This window comes from Dama dama, chromosome 19 (genome assembly GCF_033118175.1).
Source record: "Dama dama isolate Ldn47 chromosome 19, ASM3311817v1, whole genome shotgun sequence".
Lineage (NCBI taxonomy): Eukaryota > Metazoa > Chordata > Mammalia > Artiodactyla > Cervidae > Dama > Dama dama.
In genome coordinates this window covers 69,090,467-69,104,446 of record NC_083699.1, presented here as the reverse complement: position 1 = coordinate 69,104,446, position 13,980 = coordinate 69,090,467, and the positions used below count along the sequence as shown (strand labels likewise).

At 47.2% G+C, this 13,980-nt stretch overlaps 1 protein-coding gene across 2 annotated transcripts in view; it reads right to left on the bottom strand.

Annotated features, from left to right (window-relative positions):
- The window catches only part of HLCS (holocarboxylase synthetase), a 190,708-nt gene extending 176,950 nt beyond the window's left edge, over window positions 1-13,758 (bottom strand). The window contains exons 1-2 of one of the 2 annotated variants that reach the window (XM_061167342.1): window positions 13,564-13,758; window positions 9,125-9,262 (exon numbers count right to left, since the gene is read on the bottom strand). In XM_061167342.1, coding sequence (XP_061023325.1) covers window positions 9,125-9,262; window positions 13,564-13,758 — 333 coding nt within the window. Of the gene's footprint in view, window positions 1-6,117; window positions 6,259-9,124; window positions 9,264-13,563 lie in introns of those variants that run through there. The other variant, XM_061167343.1, reaches the window with a different exon arrangement.
- Window positions 13,759-13,980: the final 222 nt, after the last annotated feature.

Below are 13,980 nucleotides of genomic sequence, written 5' to 3'. Positions count from 1 at the left end.
CTCCTGTAACACAGGTGAGCCTCGTCTAATCAGTTGAAGGCCCTACAAGAAAAAGACTGTGGTTCCTGGAGAAAGAGGGAATTCTGCCTCTAGACTGCCTTCACTCAAGGTGCAACATCTATCCTCTAGGAGTTTCCTGCCTCTGGACTGCCCTGCAGATTTGGGACTCACCAGACTCCATAACTTGGCTTCCCCAATGGCTCAGTAGTAAAGAATTCACCTGTAATTCAGGAGACGTGGGTTTGATCCCTGGGTGAGGAAGATCCCCTGGGGAAGGAAATGGCAACCCACTCCAGTATTCTTGCCTGGAAAAAAATCCCACGGACAGGGGAGCCTGGCGGGCTACAGTCCATGGGGTCAATGCATAAGCACAGACTCCACACTCACGTAAGCCAGTTCCTTAAAATAAACCTCTTTCTGTCTGTCTTTCTCTCCCTTCCCCCACTACTTCTCCGTCTCCCTCCCTCCCTATATATGGATGTGTAATGTGCACACACACACACACACACACACCTTATTCTGTTTCACAAGAGAACCTGAATACATACAAGTCACCATTAGTGAGCCTGGGTAAGATCAACGTCACTGCCTCGACACTGCTAATTTTTTGGCTCTCGTTTCTCTTCTCCCAAATCAGTGTAGTTACGTGTTAGGTTTTTTAAACATCTAGTAATGAACTGATTGAAAAAGGGCTAGATACACAAAGATGTGAAGATCTGAAACCATGACAGTCATGGGAAGAGGTTATTTCCCACTTTCAGTTATTCTCAGTGCCTTTTGGGTTTGGGAACAGAAAGGATACAGCAGGACTACAGAATTCGTTTTCACTCTCTATTTAACAAGGTACTATGACGTATGGTGCTTTTAAAAGAAGGGGATTGGAAACCCAAGTTAACATCATATGATAAGTCTACGAAGCAACAGTTGAAATGATAAAGTGACCCTGATGAGACTTAAGATGGATCTGCAAAACCATAACCAACCAGAACATTCAGTGAAAAGGGTGGTCTAGGTGTTCTAATTTTCTGAATAACTGAGAGCTAATCAGAAAATAACAGAAATAGCCTTGTTGTTATAACTGTTGTTTTTTTGGGGTTTTTTTTTTTGTTTTTTTTTTACCACACTACACAGCATGCAGGATATCAGTTCCCTCATCAGGGGTCAAACCTACACCCTATGCAGTGAAAGGCTAGAGCCTTAACCACTGGACCACCAGCAAAGTACCTGTCATAACCGTTTTCTATGATGTGTGTTATTTAGAAGCCCAATAAGCCTGTGAGGCCCAGCGTCTACAGCGTGCTGTACTAGCAGCCCCAGTTTTTCACTTTATGCCCCTGTCCGCCCCCCGTGTTGGTAAGCCAAGGAGGAACAGAAGTTTTAACAGACATCCCAAGTGTTGCGGTTAACCACTGCTGCATAACAAATAGCCCCAAAATTTCGCAGCTTGCACTAATCATCTACTGTGCTCACAAATCTCAATCTGGGCAGAGCTTGACAAGGACCGCGCGACTCAGCTCCACATGGCATCAGTCAGGGTGGTTCCACTGGGCCTGGAAGACCCACATCCAAGGGGGTTCCCAACACAGCTGGTGAGCTGAGACTGCCTGCCAGCTAGGACTGTCCACAGAGGGCCTCAGTTCTTCACAGGAAACTCGCCTCAGGGCAGCTTGAGCTTCCTTCACAGCATGGGAGCTGGGTTCCAAGAACCCAGGCGGAAGCTGTAAGGTTTCTTATGATCTAGCCTTGGAGGCCCCAGAATGTCTCTTCCACCATGTCCCGTGAGGCAGACAAATCACTAAAGTCAGCCCGGATTCAAGGGAGGGGTATAAAATTCTACCTGTCCTTAAGAGGAAGGAGTCTGCAGCCACCTTAAACCAAAATCTACGACATGGGGTTTCGGCCAGCTCTCTCACGCCTCCGCTCCATGTGGGAATGGCCCGTCCTGAGACGGCCGTGGTCTCTCTGCCTGGTCCCCACACAGGAAAGAAGCCTGGAGCAGACCCAGTGTGCCAGAGCAACTGGAGACCTGCTCAGCCTCAAGCGTGACATGAGCAGAAAATGAAGATTTGCTGTCAGAAGCCACCGAAATTCTGAGGTCACCTGTTCACTCCAGCCAAGCTGACTACAACAGTGTGCAAAACTGCATTCTTTAAAATAGGGGCCCCTCTACCAGCCCCTCCTGCCATATTCCCCGCCTCCAGAAATGACCCACTGTCCACCCAAAAATCCATCATCAGCTCCTAAAAAAGCTCCTAAATCTGTCTCCACACCTCTCCTCCCTGCTGCCAATACTCTGCAAGGTTCATCTCTCTTCCCACACAGGGTACAATCCATTCCAGGTTTGCCTCCCCCGGATCCGGTCTCCAATCTGCCTGCATTATGATCTTTAACATAAGAATCTGCTCATTCTGCTTTAAAGAAGAAGAAGAAATGTTTTAGCCTGCTGTCCACAGCATAAAGTCCAAATTCCCAATTAGTGCATATAAACCTTTATAATCCGTGTACCCTATGTATTTGCCATACTGTTAAAGAACATTTAATTCTGGTACATAGAAAACCAGAAAAACAAACAAACAGAATTTCATAGATATGTTATCAGTCTCTCTTTTTTTTTTTATCAGTCTCTTTTAAGATGTGCTAAAAACAAGCAAGACAAAAGGAACATGTGTGCTAAACACTGATAAAAAGAATAAAACAGAAGACGGTATTGCTCCCAGGCAGAAAATCAAGGATGCACCAAGTAAATCTTAGATAACAGTAAGACAATAGTAATAGTAAGATCTGCCACCTCCCAATTGACGGTTAAAAAGCGAAAGTGAAAGTCACTCAGTTGTGGCTAAGTCACTTGAGTCGTGACCAACTCTTTGTGACCCCATGGACTGTAGTCCGCCAGGCTCCTTTGTCCATGGGATTCTCCAGGCAAGAATGCTGGAGTGGGTTGCCATGCCATCCTCCAGGGGCTCATCCCAACCCAGGGATCGAGCCTAGGTCTCTACATGGCAGGCAGATTCTTTACCATCTAAGCCACCAGGGAAGCCCCAGTTGACAGTTATGTCATCCCTAAATCAGCCACCTGTTAGGGTTCCATGCATATTCTGCCTAGAAACAGGCAAAACACACGGCTTCTCTGCAGGTCACTGGTAAGCTGTAGCTCTCCCAGACACCCTGACATCCTGAATCTCCCCAACAGAGCAAGCGTGTGCTGGCCACAGGCAGCCTCCACCCGCAGAGTCCCTGTGACTGTATTCTTGGAGGACAGCCAATGCAGCAGACAGAGGCAGGATGTGTGAACCCTGCCTGGCTCAGGATTCAGGCGTAGAGTCCTTCCACCCCTCAGGAGCCCCATTCCAAGTGTTAACAGAACCCGGAACTGTTTCTTGCTTATATTTTGAATTGATTTAATAGACTGTGCAATTTGAGCATCTTAACTTGGTCTGAGAGCCTCTCTATTCTGTGACCACTGGGTAATGAATGACCATTGGGTAGTGTGACCATTTGGTAATGTTGGTAATGTTTGGTAATGTTCTGGAAAGCTATCATTGCATCAAGGTAATTTGATGCACCACAGGGTCATAAAACGAGTTGGACATGACTTAGCAACTGAGTGGGAAACAATAACAATACTCCAGCCACATCTTTCTGCTCTGGCCTTCCCCTGAGCCACTCCGTCAACTCATGTTAATTAGACTCCAATTGGGACTTCCCTTCTGGTCAGGGGTTTAAGACTTTGCCTTCTAATGCAGGGGACCTGGGCTCGATCCATCGTCGAGAAACTATAATAAGATCCCTTGTGCCATGAGAGCTTCCCCGGTGGTGCAGCTGACAATGAACCCGCCTGCAATGCAGAAGACCCTGGTCTGATCCTTGGGTTGAGACGATCCACTGGGGAAGGTATAGGCTAACCACTCCAGTGTTCCTGGGCTTCCCTGGTGGCCCAGATGGTAAAGAATCAGCCTGAGATGCAGGATACCTGGGTTCGCTCCCTGGGCTGGGAAGATCCCCTGGAGAAGGGAACAGCCACCTACAGCAGTATTCTTGCCTGGAAAATTCCATGGACAGAGGAGCCTGGCAGGAAATACTCCATGCGGGTCTGAAAGAGTCAGTCACGACTGAGCGACTTTCACTTCACTTTGTGCCGTGAAGCAACCAAGCTTACGCACTGAAATGAACAGTCAATGCAGCCAAAAACAAATTTAAAAATTGCTTTAATTAGACTCCAATTGTCCCAGGTACAAACACTCTGAGTGCTTCTGCACCTGCCTAGGAAGCCCTTTCCTCCTTCTTCACCTAATTCCTATTTTGCCTTAAAACCTCAGCTATTGCCCCCACCCTGAAAGTCGTTCCCGACATCACCCCACCTGGATGGGTTCACCATCTCCCCCGTACTTGCTTTCCCAGAGCACTTATCACAAAGGATTGTAATCGTTCACTTACTTAGCTATCTTCTCCCCCCACGCTGTGAGCTCCTTAAGATGACTGTGACTGTCATCACTGAATCCATTATTTTCCTTTAACTCTTTATTGAATTTGTTACAATATTGCTTCTGTTTTACATTTTGGTTTTTTGCCCACAAGGCATAGGGGATCTTAGCTCCCAGACCAGGGACTGAATCCACACTCCCTGCATTGCAAGGCAAATCTTAACCACTGGGTCACCAGGGAAGTCCCTCTGAATGTGCCCTTCATCTTCAAATGACATACATCCAGCCCTAGAACATAATCTGGCACATAACAGGCACTCAATAGCCCTTGGATGGACAGATGGATGGATGAAGGCCTTTATAGAATGCAAAGAACATGAGTGAACTTTCTGCAACAAAAAAACTGTGTAAGTTCTTTGGGTCATCAACTCTTACTAAACAGGATTGCTAATGTAAGTATAGAAGACACTGAAAATTGAGCTGAATCTGCCATGACCCATTGGTATCTCTTATGGCACCTACGAAATAACTAGGACTACTGTTCAATAAATATCTTAGTGAGAGAATGACTGAGTGAAAATATGAATGTGTGAATGCTACAGTTTTTAAACTGAATTCCTGAAATTCATTTATTTGTTGTCAGGGGGGGTCTGTAGAATGACCACAAAGGAGATATTCAAAGTCCGAAAAGATGCCATTTTCAATAGCTGAAGGAGTGGTACTGTCCTAAAAATGGGAAAGGATTTTATCAAGTTCAAAAGTCTTTCCTCAATAACATATTTGCTATTAAATATCTTAGGATCCTATCAAATTCAAATGACTTGAGAGTTAGGTGAAATACATAGATTCATGAACGCCCCCAAGCTGCAAAATCCCATTGAGCAATAAACCTGAATGGGAACAGCAGACTTACAAGACAGAGACCTGTGAAATCAACTCCTTTTTTAAGATCTGAAGCCCAGTTTACAAAACAGAGCTGTGTAAGTTCTTTGGGTCGTCGACTCTTAGGTCATCTGTGTAATAAATAGCCATGGTGCTCCAAAATATGGCTCTAGACAGCTCTAGCTCCTGGTTGCAAAATCCACTAAACTCTCTGATCACAAATAAGATGACTTAACCGGAGAGTACCTTTGGTGGATAGGCATCCTTTCGCCCCCAGAATTAAGTAACCACCGGGACATTCCAGTGTTGGTGGTCCAGTAGTTAAGAATCTGCCTGCCAATGCTGAGGGCACAAGCTTGATTCTTGGTCTGGGAACTAAGATCCCACATGCTGCAGGGCAACTAAGCCCGTGCACCCCACAACTACTGAGCCCAAGCACCCTGGAACCCACGCTCCACAAGAGAAGCCACCTCAATGAGGAGCCCTCGCCCCCTGCCACCCCCCCACCTCGGCTAGAAAGTAGCCCCCAGTCGCTGCAACTAGAGAAAAGCTCAAGCACAGACAACAGTATATAATTTATTTAAAAATTGTAAAAGCTCTGTAGGTGATTTGAGGAGGAGGGCATGACAACCCACTCGAGTATTCTTGCCTGGAGAATCCCCATGGACTGAGGAGCCTGGTGGGCCACAGTCCATGGGGTCATGAAGAGTCGGTCACGACTGAGCGACTAAACACAGCACAGGTGATTTAAAAAAAGAAAAAGAATTAAGTGACAGCCCCGAGGAGAGATCTTAAATCGCCCTTAGAAGGTAACCTAAATGAGAGCGCTGCGGCAGAAATGTTCATCATCTCCCAACATCTAGTCTTTCTTTCTCCCTTGTAGTAACAGAACTCCAGGTCTTCACGGAATCCATGGCCGCCCAGCTACGGACTGCAATTCTCCACCTCCCTGCAGCTGAGAGAAGCGACATGTGATGGGACACTCCTGGATCACAGCCTCAAAGAGGAAGCACGTTGGTCCCCACCTTCCCTGTCTTTCCCTATTCTGAGGGCTGGAATGTGGATCAGGTTGGGGGTGGGGTGGGGTAGCAGGAGCCCAGCCTCCACCAAGAGAGAGAACCGGATGATGGCAGAGGGGAGGCAGCCTAGCAACAGGGCAGAAAGGGGCTGGGTCCCCGGGTGGCCTTCCAGAGCAGGACCTTCTCCCTCAGATGCAGGCTGGGGGCATCACTTGTTACCACAGCGTAGCTTGGACCTTGGGCTTCCCTGATGGCTCAGACTGTAAAGACTCTGCCTGAGATGTGGGAGACCTAGACTCCATCCCTGTGTCGGGAAGATCCCCTGGAGGAGGGCATGGCAACCCACTCCAGTATTCCTGCCTGGAGAATCCCATGGACAGAGGAGTCTGGTGGGCTACAGTCCCTGGGGTGGCAAAGAGTCGGACATGACTGAGCGACTTTCACAACAGCCTTTGTGACTTTCACACCTTATGTAATACAGTAACCACATTCCTTAAGGTGCTATGTGTATAGAGATACACATTAGGCAACAATGATTCAGGAAAATTAAGAGCAGAACAGTCACAATTTTGTGTTAGAAAAGGAATCTGTGCATATTTGATATTTTACATAGTTGCAATATTTTAGAAATTTTGGCACAGATTTTAAGTTGAAATTTTACTAGATATATACAACATTAGAATACATAAGAAAACTTCAGGGACTTCCCTGGTGGTCCAGTAGTTAAGACTTCGCCTTTCAATGCAGGGGGGCAGGTTCTATCCCTGGACGGGGACTAAGATCCCATATCCCTTGGGGCCAAGAGATCAAAACATGAAACAGAAGCAATATTACAACACATTCAATAAAGACTCTAAAAATGGTTCACGTCAAAAAACAAAACTTTAACCTTTAATCATATAACTTCAATTTTCTTCTCTTTAAAAATGATCATAGTATCTTATAAAATTGTAAGTACTAGAGGTAATATATATAAAACACTGAGCAGGGGCTCAGTAAATGGTATGATTATTATTGTAAGTATATATAGAGTTTAATAAACAGTAGGAACTGGCAGAAGGAAATGGCAACCCACTCCAGCATTCTTGCCTGGAGAATCCCAGGGACGGGGGAGCCTGTTGGACTGCCGTCTATGGGGTCGCACAGAGTCGGACACGATTGAAGTGACTTAGCAGCAGCAGCAGGAACTGGCAGGAGAAAAATGTCATGTCCTAGCACACTAGGTTACTGTCAGACCACCTGCAAAACTCTAAATCCCTCCTGAGCCCCAAAGAGAGGAGAGATTCCTGCTCTCCTTTACTTTTTCCTATCTCCTAACTCTTACTTCTATCCACCTTGAGTTCTAATCTAGTCTAGTCTATTTCCAGTCTTATTTCTTCCTTTTCATTCATCCCAACACAATGTCTTCAAGACAGTGGTGTGAGATGGAGGTCCAGTGGCCATGGCTGTCTTCAGCAAAATGCCTCCTGGATCGCTCACAGGCAGGAAGCATACAATGGGTGAGTGAGAGCAGAAAGGATTCACCCCAGACACCAGCAGAAGCAGCCATAAGTGAGTGGGGACTGAGGGGTTAAGGAGTTAGGGGCAGGCATCCACAAGCCTGAGAGGTGACGGCCCCCGGGAGAAGGCATCCATTGAGAGCGTATGCCAGAGGGCATCCCCACTGGGTGTGTGTCCAGAAAGATGACAGGCCATCCCGAGGAAAACCCACAAAGGAGACCCGCGATACGATGATGCCATTTTCAGATTCAACAAAAAGATAATGAAAAGGAGGATGCGATGAGGAGGAATGGAAGGGAAGGAGTAAAAGCTGGGACATGCAGGGAGTGGATTTAGCCAAAAGGAAAGAAGGAAAGAAAGAAAGAAATTAGCAGAACTGGTCACTGAATGGCAGGAAAGAGGCAGGAGGAGGGGAAAGGACCCACAGGCTAGGGTGTTCATCTGAGATTTTCTTTTTTCTCTCAGGAGAGAAATACAAACCACCAGTTTGGGACACATTACTGAGTTTGAAGTGCCTTCAGAATACTGAGGGTAAGACGTCCAGTACACAGTAGTAGAAATCAACTGATTTTGGCAGCAAGAAGCTGTGGGGCTGGACTAGATGACCTAGGGAGAGACCTCAGCGTTGCTACCCAGTAACATACGACAAGCCAGAAACACAACTTAAACACAAGTAGCACTTTTTTTTTTTGGCTGTACCATGAAGCATGTACAATCTTAGTTCCCCAGCTAGGGACCTCAGTGCCCCCTACAGTAGAAGCATGGGGTCTTAACCACTGAACCACCAGGGAAGTCCCAAAACTCAGATAGATAGAAAGATGGATAGATGTATGTATATATTTGGATATATATGTATTTGGCTCCACAGAATCTTAGTTCCCCAACCAGGGATCCAACCTGGGCCCCAGCAGTAAAAGCCCTGGGTCCAAACCACTGGACCAGCAGGGTCCCTACTAATTTATTTTTATCTAACCCAAAATGGGGCTTCCCTGATAGCTCAGTTGGTAAAGAATCTGCCTGCAATGCAGGAGACCCAGGTTTGACCCCTGGGTTGGGAAGATTCCCTGGAGAAGGAAATGGCAATCCATTCCAGTATTCTTGCCTGGAGAATTCCAGGGACAGAGGAGCCTGGTGAGCCCATGGGGTCAGAAAGAGTCAGACATGACTGAGCGACTAACACTTTCACTTTCAACCCAAAATATCCAAAAAGAAAGCAAATCACGAAAACCAAGAAAGAGCACTCATGTAAAATAACAAATTTAGTTTTGGTAATGGTTGACAAAGGACAAACACGGTACTCACAGTTTCTGAAGAGGATGCCGGTCTCTGTAAATTCTCACCTTGCACCCAAATGCTCTCTGTCACAAATGCGATGTGCTCTGCTTCAAGTATAAAAGGAGAAACCAGGAACAAGGCCCATTTGTTTAAGTCATCAATGGACTGGATGGAGGGAAAGAGACACAGTTCAACAGAGGATTCAACATGACTTCAAAAACAACTGTCCCTTATATTAACATCTAGGACGTCCTCGCCTCTGTAATTCCAGATGGCATCTACATAAGGCCATCCGATGCTCTCCTATACACTGCATTAACTCACATTTTTTTGTGGAGCTGAAACTAAAAGTTGCTCAGTCATGTCCAACTCTTTGCGACCCCATGGACTACACAGTCCATGGGATTCTCCAAGCCAGAATACTGGAGTGGGTAGCCTTTCCCTTCTCCAGGGGATCTTCTCAACCCAGGGATAGAACCCAGGTCTCCCACATTGCAGGTGGATTCTTTACCAGCTGAGTCACAAGGGAAACCCAAGAATACTGGAGTGGGTAGCCTATCCCTTCTCCAGGGGATCTTCCTGACCCAGAAATCAAACCACGGTCTCCTGCATTGCAGGCGGATTCTTTACCAACTGAGCTATCAGGGAAGCCCAGTTGTTGAGCTGTGCCTATATAAATAGCTGCAAAATCCTATGGACAAAGGAGCCTGGCAGGCCACAGTCCAAGGGGTCGCAAAAGAGTTGGACACGACTTAGTGACTAAACAACATGAAAAACATCCTCCAGTGACCCATGACAGCTTTCACTTCTTTTGTTACTTGTTAGGGCTTTCCTGTTAGCTCAATCGGTAAAGAATCTGCCTGCAATGCAGGAGACCAGGGTTCATCCAAGCAATTAATTCTGAAGCTTATTCCCATTTCTTACTGCCAAGCACATGTGGGAGTTTTCCAAATTACTATTTGGAAGTACATTTGAAGGTGAGGTGGCTCAGAAGCACATGCCCGTCAGCAGAAGCTTGTTACTGACAGTTGCCCAAAGAGCTGTTCTTCCATCTCCTCCACCCATGACAGCATCAAGATCAGTTAGCAGATTGGCTGTTATCACTGACTTCTGCTCGACCCTTGAAATCTCTCTAGAAAGACTGTACATTAAATTTTAAAGGCTTTAAGACAAGGCACATCCAGAGCAGAAAAAAGCTGAAAGCTAAAGCTGCAAGAGGGGAGCCTTCTCATCATCAGTTCAGTTCAGTTCAGTTCAGTTCAGTCGCTCAGTCGTGTCTGACTCTCTGCGACCCCATGAATCACAGCACACCACACCTCCCTGTCCATCATCACCCACCCCCAAAAAGCGCATTTGGGTCAAGTTCCATAGGCTTGCTTGTCAGTTCAAACCTGCCCTTGATGGGAAGATGAGAAAGTTATTTTCACAGGGCCTAGTAACCTGGCACAAAGCAGAAGCTTAATAAATATGTGTTGAACCAATCAGAGAATGAAAATGAGACAGAATAACTCCTTCTGTAGGTAAACATAATTATTTGATGATAGTTAAAAACAAAAGCCAGGTTGTAGGAACTTGCCTGGTGGTCCAGTGGTTAGGAATCCACCTGCCAATGCAGAGGACAAGCGTCTGAGCCCTGGTCCGGGAAGATCCCACATGCCTTGGGGCAACTAAGCCTGTGCACCACAGCCGCTGAAGCCCACACACCTTAGAACCCGTGCTATACAGCAAGAGAAGCCACCACAACTTGAGTGACCCCCACTCACTGAATCTGAGGCGTAGCCCCTGCTCACTGCAGCTGTAGAAAGCCCGAACAGCAATGAAGACTCAGTGCAGCCAAAAATAAGCAAAATTTTTTAAAAAGAGCAAAATAATTTAAAAGATTGTCCACTTTACCCAGAGAAAATATGTACATTAAACAAAAAGCTTCAAAGTTCCAGTTTGTATAAACTATCTTTGGTGATACTTAATTCTTGCGGGACCTTTGATTACATAAACATACACATATGGTACTTATGCATCTGACTTCAAGTATATAAAATATGGAGACTGCAAAGGCATAAGATTCAGTTCTGTAAAGTTACTTCGGCCCAGGGAGACTGACAATAAGGTATCCACTGAGCCAAATCATCAGTCCCACAGTATTTTCAGTCTTAAAATAACAGTAGCTAACCACAAATAGCCAAACTTCCCAATTACAGGTTTCAAACAGAGCTTAATTAAACCCAACAACCACTACTTCATTCAGTGAAATACTGAATAACTATTACAGGTCAAGCTGCTAAGCTAAACAGACACAATTTCTAGGGAGAAAAAGATAAAAACTGGACATAATGGAAAATAATTTTTAAAAGAATATTTATATATATATTTATATATAAAACTGAATCACTTTGCTGTACAGAAGAAATTAACACAACGTTGTATATCACCTATACTTCAATTTTAAAAAATGAAAAAAAAAAAAAAAAATGAGGACTTCCCCTGTAGTCGAGTGGCTAAGACTCCGCACTCCCAATGCAGGTGGCCCAGGTTCCATCCCTGGTATGGGAACTAGATCCCACATGCTGAAACTAAGGATCCCACATACCACAAAGAAGATCAAAGATCCCGTGTACTGCAAGTAAGACCCAGCACAGCCGAAAGAAATAATTTTTTAATGAAAAAAATAAACATCACAATGAAAAAAAAAAGATAAAAACTGGAATTTCATATTTGAATTTGAATTTCATATTTGAAAGGCAACTTAAAGTCTAAGAGGATACAGAGCTAACTGGTCACATCTAGTGTGGACTAGGGGACATCTCTGTGACATAGTGATTTCTGGGCAAAGCTCTAAGAAGGACAACAGGCTACAAAAACCCAAAAGCCCAAAACCGGTTTAACCCAGGTATCCCTAAACCCAGCTAGAGCAGTAAGCAAGGGCTGAAAAGCCTTAGTTAACAGTTATCAAAGTTAACAGAAGCCCAATAAAGTCATGGAGTTGTGCAAAAGTAAAACCGTCTCCCAAGAAAATTAAAGACATTTGCATCTCATTTCTCATTATTTCTGGATGTTCAAAATTTCTACTCTAAATTTTTAAGTAAATGAATCCAGTTTGGAAACCATTACTATAAAAGAAGGACTTCCCAGGTGGCTCAGAAGTAAAGTATCTACCTGCAATGCAGGAGATGCAGGTTTGATACCTGGGTCAGGAAGATGGCAACCCACTCCAGTATTCTTGCCTGGGAAATCCCATGGACAGAGAAGCCTGGCCAGCTACAGTCCAAGGGGTGGCAAAAAGTCAGACATGACTTAGAAGCTTAACAACAACAAACAGAAAAACCCACCCTTGGATTTTTCATTTTATCATCTTTCTCAATCAGGATTCCTTAAAAGAATTATGCCTTCCTTCCCTCAGGAATCTACTGAATGTAATGAATGAACATCTAGGCGATATTAGAATCACTCATATTCTGTTATATAGTATATCAACAAGAATGGGTATTTTTTATTTGTAGCAGCAAAGTACAACGGCATACCTAAGCATAACCCCAACAAAATGTTCAAACCTGGATAAGAGTTTAATTTCCTCACGCTTTTACACACACAAAGAAAAACTCATTTTAATGCCGAGAGTGATCCAACTTTTCACAAGGAAGAGCCAAGAGCAAGAAACCATTAAAAGCGTAACACTTTTAAATGTTAATGACAGCAATGTGGGTGATGTCCATGGCAATTTGCACAGCACTGCCCTCGCAAGCCCACTTCCAATAGCTGAGTGGAAAGAACTATTGTTCTGCAGAGATTAAAGGAACGGCCGCCCCAGGTCATCCTGTGGGTGACAGGGCCGGCTGAACTTGTGGCCATCAGGCTAAGTATTCGGGCAAGGAGACCTGACTGCGTGCAAACCGAAAGCAAAAAGATGCAAAAATTAATGAGTAGGTGCCCCGATTGGTACATGACGCAACTGACAGGAGCTGGGGGTAGGGCACTTTTTGTCACCACGGAAACAGGCGACAGAAAGCTGAGGATTTTGCTGTACGTCTCTGAAATCGGGTTCACGCCACCTCCGGCCCAGTGCTAGGCGAGAGACGATGGAGGGACTCGAGGTGGGCGCTGCTCAGGGGCTAATCGACTCTGAACAGATACACGGGTACACGCCGCTTCGGCAACGCCAAGACCCAGGCGTCCGTCCGGACCCTCGCGCGGGCACCGCATGGACAGGTGATCCGATCGGTCTCTGGCCCGATACTCCGGGCTCCCGAGGGCATCGCGTGTAGGGCAGGCCCCGCAGCTGGCCCTTCCGGGACCCCACGGCCACTCGCGACCTCCAGGCGAAGCGGAGGGAACCCGCTGGCCGCACGCACCACGGCCGATGGCGGGGTCCGGGCTGGGGGGCGCTCCCGGCTCCCTGCCGGCCCCGCGGCCGCGCGCCCCCGACCGGGCCTGCCCCCAGCCCCCCACCCCGGCGCCCAGCGCCCGCCCACCTGGCTCTCGCCGACACAGAAGACTCGGCCGCCGCGGCTCAGGCACACGCGGGCGTCCCGGGGAGGCGCGGTCGCGCTGCAGAAGGTGAAGGAGCAGCGCGAGGCGCGCAGCCGCTGCACCGTGGCGCGCACGAGCGCGGCCGGCCCGCGCCCCCAGCGCGCCCACAGGTACAGGTAGCACAGCGTGATGAGCATGGCCGGCCGGCCGGCGGCGGCGGAGCGCGGGCCCCGGACGCTCGCACCACCGGCCGGCCCGCCCGGCCCCGCCCCCCGCCCAGGCGCACAGCCCGCCCCCACCGAGCGGCCCTCCCGCCCCCACCCCGCCCCGCCCCGCCCCCGGACGGCGCGGTAGGTTGGGGACCCCGGCCCCGCCCGAGCGCCCGAACGCGCAAGCGCCCGGCCCCGCCCTTTCATCGG